General features: G+C 44.3%; 1 protein-coding gene across 2 annotated transcripts in view; it reads right to left on the bottom strand.

The window, feature by feature from the left end:
• The window catches only part of LOC139544420 (myosin heavy chain, embryonic smooth muscle isoform-like), a 94,967-nt gene that overhangs the window by 38,423 nt on the left and 37,446 nt on the right, over nucleotides 1–19,098 (bottom strand). The window contains exons 3-4 of one of the 2 annotated variants that reach the window (XM_071351489.1): nucleotides 507–770; nucleotides 131–323 (exon numbers count right to left, since the gene is read on the bottom strand). In XM_071351489.1, coding sequence (XP_071207590.1) covers nucleotides 131–172 — 42 coding nt within the window. In that variant the 5' untranslated portion in view covers nucleotides 173–323; nucleotides 507–770. The remainder of the gene's footprint in view (nucleotides 1–130; nucleotides 324–506; nucleotides 771–19,098) is intronic. The other variant, XM_071351488.1, reaches the window with a different exon arrangement.

Below are 19,098 nucleotides of genomic sequence, written 5' to 3'. Positions count from 1 at the left end.
AAAGATACAGAAGAGAGAGAGACAGGAGAGAAGGAGACAGGAGAGAAGGAGACAGGAGAGAAAGAGACAAGAGAGAGAGAGAGATAAAGAGGGAAGAAAGAGGGAGAAGAAAGAGAGATTTTAACCGTACCATATTGTTGTCTTGGTGTTCGTGTTCACTTTTCCCTTGCATGTTGTGGTGGGTGACCCTGTAGGAGAAGTCTTGTAGTCTCCTCTCAGTATGTCCTATAGAGAGGTCAGGACCTGCTCCTGAAACCTCCGCCTGTCTGCCTGGGCTGGTCTGTCCCTGCTATCTGCAGCTCCCACCAGGCAAGCAGCAACCACTGGGTTCCACAGAGACAGGCCACAATGTTAGCATACATACACCATTGTTCACACACAAAACCCATGTTAGCATAATAGCTAACACTTTGCCATTGATAACATGGTTACACACTAGAGCCTAGACAATACAAAACTAGACTAGCCATAGTGGAAAAGCCCAACCAACAGGTTACAGTACTCACAGTACAAGCCTCTACGTTGTGGGCCTCTCTGTTGTCTCAACCTCGTTTCTCTGACCCTCCAAGTCACTCGGCTCAGTTCAGGACCGTCTCGACCTCGTTTCTCTGGCCCTCCAAGTCACTCGGCTCAGTTCAGGACCGTCTCGACCTCGTTTCTCTGGCCCTCCAAGTCACTCGGCTCAGTTCAGGACCGTCTCGACCTCGTTTCTCTGGCCCTCCAAGTCACTCGGCTCAGGTGCTCCGGATGTTGTTGAACCTCTTGAACCTCTTGTGAAACACAGAAATGTTTATTGTCATTGTTTCCGCATTAGGCCTTTCTAATGTTGAGACCGGGGACTATGGTAACCTGAGACCGGGGACTATGGTAACGTGAGACCGGGGACTATGGTAACGTGAGACCGGGGACTATGGTAACGTGAGACCGGGGACTATGGTAACGTGAGACCGGGAACTATGGTAACGTGAGACCGGGGACTATGGTAACGTGAGACCGGGGACTATGGTAACGTGAGACCGGGGACTATGGTAACGTGAGACCGGGGACTATGGTAACGTGAGACCGGGGACTATGGTAACGTGAGACCGGGGACTATGGTACCGTGAGACCGGGGACTATGGTAACGTGAGACCGGGGACTATGGTAACGTGAGACCGGGGACTATGGTAACGTGAGACCGGGGACTATGGTAACGTGAGACCGGGGACTATGGTAACGTGAGACCGGGGACTATGGTAACGTGAGACCGGGGACTATGGTAACGTGAGACCGGGGACTATGGTAATGTGAGACCGGGGACTATGGTAACGTGAGACCGGGGATTATGGTAACGTGAGACCGGGGACTATGGTAACGTGAGACCGGGGACTATGGTAATGTGAGACCGGGGACTATGGTAATGTGATACCTGGGACTATGGTAACCTGAGACCGGGGACTATGGTAACGTGAGACCGGGGACTATGGTAATGTGAGACCGGGGACTATGGTAACGTGAGACCGGGGACTATGGTAACGTGAGACCGGGGACTATGGTAACGTGAGACCTGGGACTATGGTAACGTGAGACCGGGGACTATGGTACCGTGAGATCGGGGACTATGGTACCGTGAGACCGGGGACTATGGTACCGTGAGACCGGGGACTATGGTAACTTTCGAGACCGGGGACTATGGTAACTTTCGAGACCGGGGACTATGGTAACGTGAGACCGGGGACTATGGTAACTTTTGAGACCGGGGACTATGGTAACGAGAGACCGGGGACTATGGTAACGAGAGACCGGGGACTATGGTAACGTGAGACTAACACGTACACAAATAGATATCAAGCCTTTTTTCATGATAATCTGTGTTGAGGCTTTGGTTCATTTTTCCTCAGTCAAAGTGACATTTCCTTAAGGACACAGACAGAGAGACAAGGCTGAAGGAAGAACATAAATGAGTGTGTCCCAAAGCAAATACCACAATGTTATCGTAGACATAAAAACTCTAAAACAGTACTCGTCAAGTCAATGATTTAATCATTCATAGCAGAAAGTCGGACTTTTCTCTAAAACACGACTACTACTCAAGATTAAGACATTCGTGTTTTACCATTACACTCTCAACACAATGAGAGGGGAGAAAAAAAACATGGCGTTGTTTGGTAATCTGTCCACTGGAGGGCAGTATTTCATCATCTGCAAACAGTTTATGAAGTGGCACAGAAAGATAGACTCTGACGTTTGGGTTTGAGGGAAGTAACATCCATAATGAAAGTCTTTGATGAAAATAATAATAATAATGACCATATGAAACCTTGGCCACTTTGGCCACAACCGCAGAACATCAGGAAAGCATGGACGTTCAGCGAAAAACACCCACAATGCAACGATGCAGATATATCAAACCACGATGGAGCCAGAACTAAAAACAAGAAAGCATGGACGTTCAGCGAAAAACATCCACAATGCATCCCACAATTGCTTTGATCACTTCATCAGTCGAGATTAAATCAATCAATCAATCAATTTTATTTTATATAGCCCTTCGTACATCAGCTAATATCTCGAAGTGCTGTACAGACACCCAGCCTAAAACCCCAAACAGCTAGTAATGCAGGTGTAGAAGCACGGTGGCTAGGAAAAACTCCCTAGAAAGGCCAAAACAATGCATATCTATCACATGAGCCAAAAGTAAAAACAGGAAAACATGACGAGACTAAAAATATATTTATTTAAGTCAGGAAGTAGCCAATATCCATCCATGAACTGCAGTAATCACATAGAGAAATGGCCAGGGTGGGTATGTGTTCGTCTAGCTGCTAGGCTTTAACACAGGACTCCAGTGATCAGGGCTGAATTCCATGTAGATCTGCTCTGTGTGAGTGTGTGTGTGTGTGTGTGTGTGTGTGTGTGTGTGTGTGTGTGTGTGTGTGTGTGTGTGTGTGTGTGTGTGTGTGTGTGTGTGTGTGTGTGTGTGTGTGTGTGTGTGTGTGTGTGTGTGTGTGTGTGTGTGTGTGTAAATCTGTTGGCATCTGCTGAAGGGATAAACAAAAAGCAGTGAGGACCGTGAACCCTCATTAACCTTTTGTTTATGCGGCGTTGGAAACGAGGTCTACCCAGCATGCAGCAGTGATACACACACACACACACACACACACGCGGCGGGCTCACGCAGAGCTGATCGCCAGCTGTCATGCTCCTCAAACGCTTAGAGAAATAGCACATCATTATAGTGGAGGTATATATGAACACAGATCACACCATCATTATAGGGGAGGTATATATGAACACAGATCACTCCATCATTATAGTGGAGGTATATATGAACACAGATCACACCATCATTATAGTGGAGGTATATACAGTGGGGAGAACAAGTATTTGATACACTGCCGATTTTGCAGGTTTTCCTACTTACAAAGCATGTAGAGGTCTGTAATTTTTATCATAGGTACACTTCAACTGTGAGAGACAAAAAACAAAAACAAAAATCCAGAAAATCACATTGTATGATTTTTAAATAATTAATTTGCATTTTATTGCATGACATAAGTATTTGATCACCTACCAACCAGTAAGAATTCCGGCTCTCACAGACCTGTTAGTTTTTCTTTAAGAAGCCCTCCTGTTCTCCACTCATTACCTGTATTAACTGCACCTGTTTGAACTCGTTACCTGTATAAAAGACACCTGTCCACACACTCAATCAAACAGATTCCAACCTCTCCACAGTGGCCAAGACCAGAGAGCTGTGTAAGGACATCAGGGATAAAATTATAGACCTGCACAAGGCTGGGATGGGCTACAGGACAATAGGCAAGCAGCTTGGTGAGAAGGAAACAACTGTTGGCGCAATTATTAGAAAATGGAAGAAGTTCAAGATGACGGTCAATCACCCTCGGTCTGGGGCTCCATGCAAGATTTCACCTCGTGGGGCATCAATGATCATGAGGAAGGTGAGGGATCAGCCCAGAACTACACGGCAGGACCTGGTCAATGACCTGAAGAGAGCTGGGACCACAGTCTCAAAGAAAACCATTAGTAACACACTACGCCGTCATGGATTAAAATCCTGCAGCGCACGCAAGGTCCCCCTGCTTAAGCCAGTGCATGTCCAGGCCTGTCTGAAGTTTGCCAATGACCATCTGGATGATCCAGAGGAGGAATGGGAGAAGGTCATGTGGTCTGATGAGACAAAAATATAGCTTTTTGGTCTAACTCCACTCGCCGTGTTTGGAGGAAGAAGAAGTATGAGTACAACCCCAAGAACACCATCCCAACCGTGAAGCATGGAGGTGGAAACATCATTCTTTGGGGATGCTTTTCTGCAAAGGGGACAGGACGACTGCACCGTATTGAGGGGAGGATGGATGGGGCCATGTATCGCGAGATCTTGGCCAACAACCTCCTTCCCTCAGTAAGAGCATTGAAGATGGGTCGTGGCTGGGTCTTCCAGCATGACAACGACACGAAACACACAGCCATGGCAACTAAGGAGTGGCTCCGTAAGAAGCATCTCAAGGTCCTGGAGTGGCCTAGCCAGTCTCCAGACCTGAACCCAATAGAAAATCTTTGGAGGGAGCTGAAAGTCCGTATTGCCCAGCGACAGCCCCGAAACCTGAAGGATCTGGAGAAGATCTGTAGGGAGGAGTGGGCCAAAATCCCTGCTGCAGTGTGTGCAAACCTAGTCAAGAACTACAGGAAACGTATGATCTCTGTAATTGCAAACAAAGGTTTCTGTACCAAATATTAAGTTCTGCTTTTCTGATGTATCAAATACTTATGTCATGCAATAAAATGCAAATTAATGACTTAAAAATCATACAATGTGATTTTCTGGATTTTTGTTTTAGATTCCGTCTCTCATAGTTGAAGTGTACCTATGATAAAAATTACAGACCTCTACATGCTTTGTAAGTAGGAAAACCTGCAAAATCGGCAGTGTATCAAATACTTGTTCTCCCCACTGTATGAACACAGATCACTCCATCATTATAGGGGAGGTATATATGAACACAGATCACTCCATCATTATAGTGGAGGTATATATGAACACAGATCACACCATCATTATAGTGGAGGTATATATGAACACAGATCACACCATCGTTGTGAGTGAAAATTGTGCACATTCTTCCAACACTCATAGCTAGCTATATGTCAAATCAAGCGTTCATTGTGTAAAGGTTTTAAAATCCCTGTCAACTGGAATAAATGTATGTTTAAGTACTTTTTAAATGCATTATAATTCATACAATTAATGAACGTATACTATTATGAATGTATCCTGCTATTCTATACTATGTTACTGTTAGCAACCTCCCAACCAAGGCACATTCACGGTGCTGTAACGTGTACATTTAAAGACTGTGTTTTGGTCATTTTTACATCGTAGACATCATTATTTCCATGTCTCATGACGTTTTAATAAGATATACGTTTACATTTTGCTATGATTGTTGCTTTATCCAATAGTTTCTTCAAAATGACCCCATTGGTTATCCATGTATGTAAAATGTGGTTGGTAGCTCGAGGGTTAATAGATATAAACCTCTGTTACTTAAAATGGTGAGTGTTCTTTTTGTAACAACTCTATGTTTAAAGGGATTAATAATGGTATTACAAATGTTAATATTAATGACTTAATGAATAATGGTATTAAATTTAAGCCAGATCTAATTTGTCGTAAGTAGGGACCCTGCAGTTCCAGCATGTTGTATTATGTGTCTGAGTAAGAACAAAAGGCTAACACACAGACATTAGTCTTTCTTCTCCGTGTTAGCTGGCAAGAGGAGCTATCTGATACACACAGACACTAGTCTTTCTTCTCCATGTTAGCTGACAAGAGGACCTATCTGACACACAGACACTAGTCTTTCTTCTCCGTGTTAGCTGGCAAGAGGAGCTATCAGATACACACAGACACTAGTCTTTCTTCTCCGTGTTATCTGGCAAGAGGAGCTATCCGATACACACAAACACTAGTCTTTCTTCCCCATGTTAGCTGGCAAGAGGAGCTATCAGATACACACAGACACTAGTCGTTCTTCTCTGTGTTAGCTGGCAAGAAGAGCTTTCCGATACACAGACACTAGTCTTTCTTCTCCGTGTTAGTTGGCAGAGAAGCCGTCCGATCTACAGACGCTGAGGTCGTATTATTTTATCATGAGCTTTAAATAATGAAACAATGAATAAGGTAGATGAGCTCAGGGCGAGGAGCCGCTTCCAGAGAGACATCAGGTATTGTAACATACTCTGTTTTACGGAATTATGTCTCTCTCTGGATTTACTGTCCTTGTCCATTCAGCCAGAGGGGTTCTCCATCCATTGCGTGGACAGGAAGAAATAACTCTCTCGGAAAAAGAAAGGCGGAGGGGTTTGTTTCATGATTAGCAACTCATGGAATGATTGTGGTAATGTACAGGAACTGAAGGGTTGGCGCCGTACTGGATAGCTGCCGTTTTGCTAGGTCCGACCCATCTTTCCTGTGATTCTTTTGGTGTTTATTTTAATTTTATTTTCACTAAATGTATCCGCTATCATTTCTTATAACTAATAATAACTTTTGAACATCGGATCGGCAGTTACTTACCCCAATTCCAGCTTCAACTTCGACTCATCTGCCCTGGGCTCTTTGTGTAATTCTGACCCAATTTTTGGGGTATGCAAGAGGTAACACTGGCGTTACAGAGTCCTGGCAAGGTTAAGGCGAAAGTAAAAAAACGACCACCTCTTCTCTCCATTCTATTGGCCAAAGATAAAGTCACTTGACAATAAGATGGATGACTTCTGGTCACGGATTTGCTACCAACGGGACTCAATGGGACTGCAATAATCTCTGCTTTTCTGAAAACCTGACTTTCGGACAAGATACCTCCATGGCTATCTGACTCTGTGGATTCTCCATTCACAGGACAGTAGAGTCAGGGTAATCAAGAGGGGGAGGGGTTTGCCTCTTCATCAACAACAAATGGTTATTGTGAGCTGTTGTGTACATTCCACATCAGGACAAGAAATATAACAATATGGCACTTAGCAAACTGTACGAGGCTATAAACAAGCAGGAAAACTTACATCCGGAGGCTGCCTTTCCTGTCGCCGGAGATTTTAAATTCTGCGTCATTAAGACACTTGATGCTCAACTTCCATCGACACGTTTCCTTCACCACTAGGGGGGCGATAAAGTCCTAGACCACTGTTATTCTGCTCCCCAAGCAAGCATTCAAGGCACTCCCTCATCTGCCATTTGGCAAATCAGATCATGACTACGTACTCCTGTTTCCTGTTTGCAAGCAGAAGCTCAAACAGGAAGTGCCCGTGACTCCCTCTGTTGAGAAAGGGTCATCAGAATTTGCTAGCGCTGATTTAGAATATGTTTCTGAGACTCCGCCGATAACATCGAGGAGCTAACCACCTCCGTCACCGGCTTCATATGGAAATGCATCGGCGGCATTGTCCCCCACAGCAAAGGTTCGCTGCTTCCCTAATCAAAATCCCTGGACTAACGCAGAGGTTGACACTAAAATTAAGGACATTGCTACCGTACACAGAGCTATCGCAGACAACCCTGAGGCTATACTAAAGACAGGAACAAGTACAAGAAGTCCCGCTACGACCTCCGCTGAGTCATCAAACGAACAAATCTAAATAGAATCTTCAAAATAACCACCTTTTGCCTTGACAGCTTTGAACACTCTTGGCATTCTCTCAACCAGCTTCACAAGGTAGTCACCTGGAATGTATTTCAATTAACAGGTGTGCGTTGTTAAAAGTTAATTTGTGTAATGTCTTTCCTTCTTGTGTTTGAGCCAATCAGTTCTGTTGTGACAAGGTAGGGATGGCATACAGAAGATAGCACTATTTGGTAAAAGACTAAGTTCATATTATGGCAAGAAACCCTCAAATAAGCAAAGAGAAACAACAGTCCATCATTACTTTAAGACATGAAGGTCCGTCAATATGGAAAATGTCAAGAACTTTGAAAGTTTCTTCAAGTACAATTGCAAAAACCATCAAGCTCTATGATGAAACTGGCTTTCATGAGGACCGCCACAGGAAAGGAAGACCCAGAGTTACCTCTGCTGCAGAGGATAAGTTCATTAGAGTTACCAGCCTCAGAAATTGCAGCCCAAATAAATGCTTCACAGAGTTCATGTAACACATCTAAAAATCAACTGTTCAGAGGAGACTGTGTAAAACAGGCCTTCATGGTCGAATTGCTGCAAAGAAACCACTACTAAAGGACACCAATAAGAAGAAGAGACTTACTTGGGCTAAAAACACAAGCAATGGACATTAGATCGGTGTAAATCTATCCTTTGGTCTGATGAGTCCAAATTTGAGATTTGGTTCCAACCACAGTGTCTTTTTGAGACGCAGAGTAGGTGAACGGATGATCCTTGCATGTGTGGTTCCCACCGTCAAGCACGGAGGAGGAGGTGTGATGGTGTGGGGGTGCTCTGCTGGTGACACTGTCTGTGATTTATTTAGAATTCAAGGCACACTTAACCAGCATGGCTACCACAGCATTCTGCAGTGATACGCCATCCCATCTGCTTTGGGCTTAGTTGGACTGTCATTCATTTTTCAACAGGACAATGACCCAACACACCTCCAGGCTGTGTAAGGGCTAGTTGACCAAGAAGGAGAGTGATGGAGTGCTGCATCATATGACCTGGGCTCCACAATCACCGATCTCAACCCAATTGAGATGGTTTAGGAGGAGTTGGACAGCAGAGAAGGAAAAGCAGACAAGTGCTCAGCATATGTGGGCACTCCTTCAAGACTGTTGGAAAATCATTTCAGGTGAAGCTGGTTGAGAGAATGCCAAGAGTGTGCAAAGCTGTCATCAAAGCAAAGGGTGGCTACTTTGAAGAATTTAAAATATAACATATATTTTGATTTAACACTTTTTTTTGTTACTACATGATTCCATATGTGTTATTTCACAGTTTTGATGTCTTCACTATTATTCTACCATGTAGAAAATAGTGAAAAAAAACTTGAATGAGTAGGTGTGTCCAAACTTGTGACTGGTACTGTATATATTTACACAGTTGAAGTCAGAAGTTTACATACACTTAGGTTGGAGTCATTAAAACTCGTTTTTCAACCACTCCACAAATTTCTTGTTAACAAACTATAGTTTTGGCAAGTCAGTTAGGACATCTACTTTGTGCATGGCACAAGTAATTTTTCCAACAATTGTTTACAGACAGATTATTTCACTTATAATTCACTGTATCACAATTTCAGTGGGTCAGAAGTGTACATACACTATGACTGTGCTTTTAAACAGCTTGGGAAAATCCAGAAAATTATGTCATGGCTTTAGAAGCTTCTGATAGGCTAATTGACATCATTTGAGTCAATTGGAGGTGTACCTGTGGATGTATTTCAAGGTCTTCGTTCAAACTCAATGCCTCTTTGCTTGACATCATGGGAAAATCAAAAGAAATCAGCCAAGACCCCAGAAAAATAATGTACACCTCCACAAGTCTGGTTCATCCTTGGGAGCAATTTCCAAATGCCTGAAGCTACCACGTTCATCTGTACAAACAATAGTACGCAAGTATAAACACCATGGTACCACGCAACCATCATACCGCTCAGGAAGGAGATGCGTTTTGTCTCCTAGAGATTAACGTACTTTGGTACAAAAAGTGCAAATCAATCCTAGAACAACAGCAAAGGACCTTGTGAAGATGCTGGAGGAAACAGGTACAGAAGTATCTATATCCACAGTAAAACGAGTCCTATATTGACATAACCTGAAAGGCCGCTCAGCAAGGAAGAAGCCACTGCTCCAAAATCGCCATTAAAAAGCCAGACAACGGTTTGCAACTGCACATGTGGACAAAGATCGTACTTTTTGGAGAAATGTCCTCTGGTCTGATGAAACAAAAATAGAACTGTTTGGCCATAATGACCATCGTTATGTTTGGAGGAAAAAGTGGGAGGCTTGCAAGCCGAAGAACACCATCCCAACCGTGAAGCACGGGGGTGGCAGTATCATGTTGTGGGGGTGCTTTGCTGCAGGAGGGACTGGTGCACTTCACAAAATAGATGGCATCATGAGGCAGAAAAATTATGTGGATATACTGAAGCAACATCTCAAGACATCAGTCAGGAAGTTAAATCTTGGTCGCAAATGGGTCTTCCAAATAGACAATGACCCCAAGCATACTTCCAAAGTTGTGGCAAAATTGCTTAAGGACAACAAAGTCAAGGTATTGGAGTGGCCATCACAAAGCCCTGACCTCAATCCTATAGAAAATCTGTGGGCAGAACTGAAAAAGTGTGTGCGAGCAAGGAGGCCTACAAACCTGACTCAGTTACAACAGCTCTGTCAGGAGGAATGGGCCAAAATTCACCCAACTTATTGTGGGAAGCTTGTGGAAGGCTACCCGAAACGTTTGACCCAAGTTAATCAATTTAAAGGCAATGCTACCAAATACTAATTGAGTGTATGTAAACTTCTGACCCACTGGGAATGTGATGAAAGAAAGAAAAGCTGAAATAAATCATTCTCTCTACTATTATTCTGACATTTCACATTCTTAAAATAAAGTGGTGATCCTAACTGACCTAAAACAGGGAATTTTTACTAGGATTAAATGTCAGGAATTGTGCAAAACTGATTTTAAATGTATTTGGCTAAGGTGTATGTAAACATCTGACTTCAACTGTATATTCTGTATAAAATATTACTTCACTGCAGCGGTGGTTCTCAAACCTCTCCACGAGAGGGGACCAGACGATTCACAATGTTGTCCTAGCTCTGAACTGGCTCAACTGATTCACCTATTCAAGGGCTTGATGATTAGTCGACAAGTTGAATCAGGTGAGCTCTGGAATAGATAAAATCCTAGGAATGGTGGGGGTTTCCCAAGGAGAGGTTGGAGAACCACTGCACTAGAGTATGATGGCACTGAGACATTGGCACCTTGGCACCACTGAGCCCAGAAGGAAACTGCAGGTTTTCCCAGAACACGATGACACACCCTTGGCTTGAACTGAGCCTACTGATGTGCTTAAACTTGTCCTGTCTGGTACGCGTCGCTCATCCACATCAAGTAAAAGGATAGGACTGCAAAGTTTCCAAATGTAAGAGGACACCCGTGGTATTTTGTGACATATTTGCATAAATCCATTCAGGTGTATTTGGTGGCTTTAGGTGAATGTGTTCTAATGATCTAAAGGCACGCTGTTGCTACTTCCTGTAAACACACAGTCCAGTTCATAGTGAATGATGACAGGCCCTACTTCCTGTAAACACACAGTCCAGTTCAAAGTGAATGATGGCAGGCCCTACTGCCTGTAAACACACAGTCTAGTTCATAGTGAATTATGGCAGGTAGAACTGCCTGTAAACACACAGTCCAGTTCATAGTGAATGATGGCAGGTAGAACTGCCTGTAAACACACAGTTCAGTTCATAGTGAATGATGTCAGGCCCTACTGCCTGTAAACACACAGTCCAGTTCATAGTGAATGATGGCAGGCCTGTGTGGCAAATGGCTTGTTTGCATAATGGCCTACTGTAGCTCTGATTGGCTGTGCTGCACCGGTCTGCGTAGACTCTGGTCCTGGACGAGGCAGGTGTTTTTATTAGGTTTTATTTACTGCAGTGTCTAATAATTGTCTAAACACACGACCGCTTTCCCACTCTATATTGCTATAGATTTGTCACAAATGCCTTAGTGTACGTAATTTTAAGAATGTACGAAAACGTGAAAATAACCATATCTAAGTGCTCACTAGTCAGTTCCACTTTAAAGCAAAGTAAGTGCTTTGAAAATAATTAACATTTAGATTAATCAGCCGCTTTCACGACACCCGTCTGAAAGGCTGTTTGTTCTGTTCTGTTGGCAACTCTGAAGCCCCACCCAGCAGCACATCCACGATCCACATCAGGTGATCAGCAAGTAGAGGGAGGATAGGCTTGGTAAACATGGATCTTCATTGGGTGGTGCAGACCTTGAGTGACCCTGACACCTTTTCCCAAACCTATAATTAAAGAAAATGCTTTGAAAAAACCATTAATAAAGTATCAATCTGAAAAGCTGTTAGTCAGGTTCTGTTCTGTTGGCAGCTCCGAGCCCCACCCAGTGCCATATTCACATCCTGGCACTAGCAGGGTTCGTGTGAATCTACAGGGTGGATCTATTTACTCAATACAGTACTCATCCCAGCAGAGAAGAGTCTGTGGCCACACTGACAGACAAGCAGCAACAGGATAGTGTTTATCTTTGCAATGAAACATGTTGCTGTCATAACATTACATTTAAGTCATTTAGCAGACGCTCTTATCCAGAGCGACTTACAAATTGGAAAGTTCATACATATTCATCCTGGTCCCCCCGTGGGAATTGAACCCACAACCCTGGCGTTGCAAGCGCCATGCTCTACCAACTGAGCCACACAGGACCACATAACACAGAGTACATGTTACACTGCTAAAACCTTAAAGCAGTGAAAACTAGCATTTAATCCAGCCACCACCATCACGTCAGGATACCGTACCTGAAACAATGGACACACAAACAGGTAACAACCTGAGTCAGCTTTACCTGTCCAGAACCAACTGTTATAAGAGTGTGGCTTCACTACAACCCACCACAGCAGGCCAGCATCACATCCAGCTAAAGCTTTGGCAACAAACAACTTAGTTATCTGGTTTTATGTTACCACAAGCAGCTAGTAAAAAAAAAACATACATCACCGCAAACAAATCCTCTTGAACCCTACACCTTCCAGCTATATTATCAGCCAACAATTACAGCTAAAAGAAGAGTGGCGGAGTCATGTCATGTTGTGGTGTCATGGTGTGGTGGTGTGGTGTGGTGGTGTGGTGGTGTCATGGTGTGGTGTCATGGTGTGGTGGTGTCATGGTGTGGCGGTGTCATGGTGTGGTGGTGTCATGGTGTCATGGTGTGGTGGTGTGGTGGTGTCATAGTGTGGTGGTGTCATGGTGTGGTGGTGTCATGGTGTGGTGGTGTCATGGTGTGGTGGTGTCATGGTGTGGTGGTGTCATGGTGTGGTGGTGTCATGGTGTGGTGGTGTCATGGTGTGGTGGTGTCATGTTGGGGTGGTGTCATGGTGTGGTGGTGTCATGGTGTGGTGGTGTCATGGTGTAATTGTGTCATGGTGTGGTGGTGTCATGGTGTGGTGGTGTCATGGTGGTGGTGTTGTCATGGTGTTGTGGTGTCATGGTGTGGTGGTGTCATGGTGTGGTGTCATGTCATGGTGTGGTGGTGTCATGTTGTGGTGGTGCCATGGTGTGGTGGTGTCATGGTGTGGTGGTGTCATGGTGTGGTGGTGTCATGGTGTGGTGGTGTCATGGTGTCATGGTGGTGGTGTTGTCATGGTGTTGTGGCGTCATGGTGTGGTGGTGTCATGGTGTGGTGGTGTCATGGTGTGGTGGTGTCATGGTGGTGGTGTTGTCATGGTGTTGTGGTGTCATGGTGTGGTGGTGTCATGGTGTGGTGGTGTCATGGTGTGGTGGTGTGGTGGTGTCATGGTGTGGAGGTGTCATGGTGTGGTGGTGTCATGGTGGTGGTGTTGTCATGGTGTGGTGGTGTCATGGTGTGGTGGTGTCATGGTGTGGTGGTGTCATGGTGTGGTGGTGTCATGGTGTGGTGGTGTCATGGTGTGGTGGTGTCATGGTGTTGTGGTGTCATGGTGTGGTGGTGTCATGGTGTGGTGGTGTCATGGTGTGGTGGTGTCATGGTGTGGTGGTGTCATGGTGTGGTGGTGTCATGGTGTCATGGTGTCATGGTGTGGTGGTGTCATGGTGTGGTGTGGTGGTGTCATGGTGTGGTGGTGTCATGTTGTGGTGGTGTCATGGTGTGGTGGTGTCATAGTGTGGTGGTGTCATGGTGTGGTGGAGTCATGGTGTGGTGTGGTGGTGTCATGGTGTGGTGGTGTCATGTTGTTGTGGTGTCATGGTGTGGTGGTGTCATGGGGTGGTGTGGTGGTGTCATGGTGGTGTCATGGTATGGTGGTGTCATGGTGTGGTGGTGTCATGGTGTGGTGGTGTCATGGTGTGGTGGTGTAGTGGTGTGGTGGTGTCATGGTGTGGTGGTGTCATGTTGTGGTGGTGTCATGGTGTGGTGGTGTCATGGTGTGGTGGTGTCATGTTGTGGTGGTGTCATGGTGTGGTGGTGTCATGGTGTGGTGGTGTCATGGTGTGGTGGTGTCATGGTGTGGTGGTGTCATGGTGTGGTGGTGTCATGTCATGGTGTGGTGGTGTCATAGTGTGGTGGTGTCATGGTGTGGTGGTGTCATGGTGTGGTGGTGTCATGGTGTGGTGGTGTCATGGTGTGGTGGTGTATTGTTGTGGTGGTGTCATGGTGTGGTGGTGTATTGTTGTGGTGGTGTCATGGTGTGGCGATGTCATGGTGTGGTGGTGTCATGGTGTATTGTTGTGGTGGTGTCATAGTGTGGTGGTGTCATGGTGTATTGTTGTGGTGGTGTCATGGTGTATTGTTGTGGTGGTGTATTGTTGTGGTAGTGTGTCATAGTGTGGTGGTGTCATGGTGTGGTGGTGTATTGTTGTGGTGGTGTCATGGTGTGGTGGTGTCATGGTGTGGTGGTGTCATGGTGTGGCGGTGTCATGGTGTGGTGGTGTCATAGTGTGGTGGTGTCATAGTGTGGTGGTGTCATAGTGTGGGGGTGTCATGGTGTAGTGGTGTCATGGTGTGGTGGTGTCATAGTGTGGTGGTGTCATAGTGTGGTGGTGTCATAGTGTGGTGGTGTCATGGTGTCATGGTGTGGTGGTGTCATAGTGTGGTGGTGTCATGGTGTGGTGGTGTCATAGTGTGGTGGTGTCATAGTGTGGTGGTGTCATGGTGTGGTGGTGTCATAGTGTGGTGGTGTCATGGTGTGGTGGTGTATTGTTGTGGTGGTGTCATGGTGTGGTGGTGTCATAGTGTGGTGGTGTCATAGTGTGGGGGTGTCATGGTGTGGTGGTGTCATGGTGTAGTGGTGTCATGGTGTGGTGGTGTCATGGTGTGGTGATGTCATAGTGTGGTGGTGTCATGTTGTAGTGGTGTCATAGTGTGGTGGTGTCATAGTGTGGGGGTGTCATGGTGTGGTGTCATGGTGTGGTGGTGTCATGGTGTGGTAGTGTCATGGTGTGGTGGTGTCATGGTGTGGTGTGGTGGTGTCATGGTGTGGTGGTGTCATAGTGTGGTGGTGTCATGGTGTGGTGTGGTGGTGTCATGGTGTGGTGGTGTCATGGTGTGGTGGTGTCATGGTGTGGTGTGGTGGTGTCATGGTGTGGTGGTGTCATAGTGTGGTGGTGTCATGGTGTGGTGTGGTGGTGTCATGGTGTGGTGGTGTCATAGTGTGGTGGTGTCATGGTGTAGTGGTGTCATGGTGTGGTGGTGTCATAGTGTGGTGGTGTCATGGTGTGGTGGTGTCATGGTGTGGTGTCATGGTGTGGTGGTGTCATGGTGTGGTGATGTCATGGTGTGGTGGTGTCATGGTGTGGTGATGTCATGGTGTGGTGGTGTCATGTTGTGGTGATGTCATGGTGTGGTGGTGTCATGGTGTGGTGATGTCATGGTGTGGTGGTGTCATGGTGTGGTGTCATGGTGTGGTGGTGTCTTGGTGTGGTGGTGTCATGGTTTGGTGGTGTCATGGTGTGGTGATGTATTGTTGTGGTGGTGTCATGGTGTGGTGGTGTATTGTTGTGGTGGTGTCATGGTGTGGTGGTGTCATAGTGTGGTGGTGTCATGGTGTGGTGGTGTCATGGTGTGGTGGTGTCATGGTGTGGTGTCATGGTGTGGTGGTGTCTTGGTGTGGTGGTGTCATAGTGTGGTGGTGTCATGGTGTGGTGGTGTCATGGTGTGGTGGTGTCATAGTGTGGTGGTGTCATGGTGTGGTGGTGTCATGGTGTGGTGATGTATTTTTGTGGTGGTGTCATGGTGTGGTGTCATGGTGTGGTGGTGTCTTGGTGTGGTGGTGTCATGGTGTGGTGGTGTCATGGTGTGGTGATGTATTGTTGTGGTGGTGTCATGGTGTGGTGGTGTATTGTTGTGGTGGTGTCATGGTGTGGTGGTGTCATAGTGTGGTGGTGTCATGGTGTGGTGGTGTCATAGTGTGGTGGTGTCATGGTGTGGTGGTGTCATGGTGTGGTGGTGTCATGATGTGGTGGTGTCATGGTGTGGTGGTGTCATAGTGTGGTGGTGTCATGGTGTGGTGGTGTCATGGTGTGGTGGTGTCATGTTGTTGTGGTGTATTGTTGTGGTGGTGTATTGTTGTGGTGGTGTCATGGTGTGGTGGTGTCATAGTGTGGTGGTGTCATAGTGTGGTGGTGTCATGGTGTGGTGGTGTCATGGTGTGGTGGTGTCATGGTGTGGTGGTGTATTGTTGTGGTGGTGTCATGGTGTGGTGGTGTCATAGTGTGGTGGTGTCATGGTGTGGTGGTGTCATGGTGTGGTGGTGTCATGGTGTGGTGGTGTCATGGTGTGGTGGTGTCATAGTGTGGTGGTGTCATGGTGTGGTGGTGTCATGGTGTGGTGGTGTCATGGTGTGGTGGTGTCATGGTGTGGTGGTGTCATGGTGTGGTGGTGTCATAGTGTGGTGGTGTCATGGTGTGGTGGTGTCATGGTGTGGTGGTGTCATGGTGTGGTGGTGTCATAGTGTGGTGGTGTCATGGTGTGGTGGTGTCATGGTGTGGTGGTGTCATGTTGTGGTGGTGTATTGTTGTGGTGGTGTCATGTTGTGGTATGTTGAAAAGAAAAGGTATGTTGTGTTGGTTTCTGTCATTTAAGGAGGGTCACGCCAGGTACCTGGTCCCAAACCTAAACTTAGAGAAATATATCAAATGCAGGTAAGTGCTTTGAAAATCATTTACGTTTACATTAATCCTCAGCTTTCAAGTCTGAAAGCTGTTAGTCAGGTTTTGTTCTGATCTATTGGCAGCTCTGAAGCCCCACCCTGCAGCATATCCAGCAGCACATCCACGATAATATAATACAGTGGTATAATACAGTGTTATAATACAGTGGTATAATACAGTGGTATAATACAGTAATATAATACAGTAATATAATACAGTAATATAATACAGTAATATAATACAGTGATATAATACAGTAATATAATACAGTGGTATAATACAGTGGTATAATACAGTAATATAATACAGTGGTATAATACAGTGGTATAATACAGTGGTATAATACAGTGGTATAATACAGTAATATAATACAGTAATATAATACAGTAATATAATACAGTAATATAATACAGTAATATAATACAGTGATATAATACAGTAATATAATACAGTGGTATAATACAGTGGTATAATACAGTAATATAATACAGTGGTATAATACAGTAATATAATACAGTGGTATAATACAGTGGTATAATACAGTGGTATAATACAGTAATATAATACAGTGGTATAATACAGTAATATAATACAGTGGTATAATACAGTGGTATAATACAGTGGTATAATACAGTAATATAATATAGTGGTATAATACAGTAATATAATACAGTGGTATAATACAGTAATATAATACAGTGGTATAATACAGTTGTATAATACAGTGGTATAATACAGTAATATAATACAGTGGTATAATACAGTAATATAATATAGTGGTATAATACAGTGGTATAATACAGTAATATAATACAGTGGTATAATACAGTGATATAATACAGTAATATAATACAGTGGTATAATACAGTGTTATAATACAGTAATATAATATAGTGGTATAATACAGTAATATAATACAGTGGTATAATACAGTGGTATAATACAGTAATATAATATAGTGGTATAATACAGTAATATAATACAGTGGTATAATACAGTGGTATAATACAGTGGTATAATACATTAATATAATACAGTAATATAATACAGTAATATAATACAGTGTTATAATACAGTAATATAATATAGTGGTATAATACAGTAATATAATACAGTGGTATAATACAGTAATATAATACAGTGGTATAATACAGTGATATAATACAGTAATATAATACAGTGGTATAATACTATGGTATAATACAGTAATATAATACAGTGGTATAATACAGTAATATAATACAGTAATATAATATAGTGGTATAATACAGTGGTATAATACTATGGTATAATACAGTAATATAATACAGTGGTATAATACAGTAATATAATACAGTGGTATAATACAGTAATATAATACAGTGGTATAATACAGTAATATAATACAGTGATATAATACAGTGGTATAATACAGTAATATAATACAGTGATATAATACAGTGATATAATACAGTGGTATAATACAGTGATGTAATACAGTAATATAACTTAATATACAGGTAATATAACAACTTACCACAAAATCGTTTTGTTAAAATTTCTCAAAAAAGTTGTGATGACACAAAGGACATTGTTTGTTGAGCCAGAGCAGTGGCAGCTGGGAAAGTGTTGGGGAAATAATTTGATGATTATGTTGTGTTCTTAATGTGAATTACGGGAAGGGGGGAGGGAGGGGCAGTTTCCCCAGGGGGCTAGTTACCCACTAGTACCCGACAATACGAAGGACTCTTTATGCTACTTTTAGATTCATGTGCATTGGCGTGGTTTTATTATTTTTAACACAATAGCTGAATAAATATTAGTGCTTAACTTAAATGTTGCTTATTTTTCTGTCTGTTGTTGAGGGAGCACGCGTTTCCCGGTCGGGGGAAAACGGTTTGAAATGGCACTGCCCTAAGTGAAAACTCGGTGAGACATTGCCTAGGGAGAATAAAGATGAAATCATTTCAAATAGCGTTTCCCAGTTGTGGGTGGATCCCAACCTTACAGACAGACCAGAACAGGTGCAGACAGACCAGAACAGGTGCAGCCAGACCAGACCAGGTGCAGACATACCAGACCAGGTCCAGACAGACCAGACCAGGTCCAGACAGACCAGAACAGGTGCAGACAGACCAGACCAGGTGCAGACAGACCAGACCAGGTCCAGACAGACCAGACCAGGTCCAGACAGACCAGACCAGGTCCAGACAGACCAGAACAGGTGCAGACAGACCAGACCAGGTGCAGACAGACTAGAACAGGTGCAGACAGACCAGAACAGG

The sequence above is a fragment of the Salvelinus alpinus genome, chromosome 18 (genome assembly GCF_045679555.1).
Source record: "Salvelinus alpinus chromosome 18, SLU_Salpinus.1, whole genome shotgun sequence".
Taxonomy (NCBI): domain Eukaryota; kingdom Metazoa; phylum Chordata; class Actinopteri; order Salmoniformes; family Salmonidae; genus Salvelinus; species Salvelinus alpinus.
This window is presented reverse-complemented; position numbering and strand designations above follow the sequence as displayed.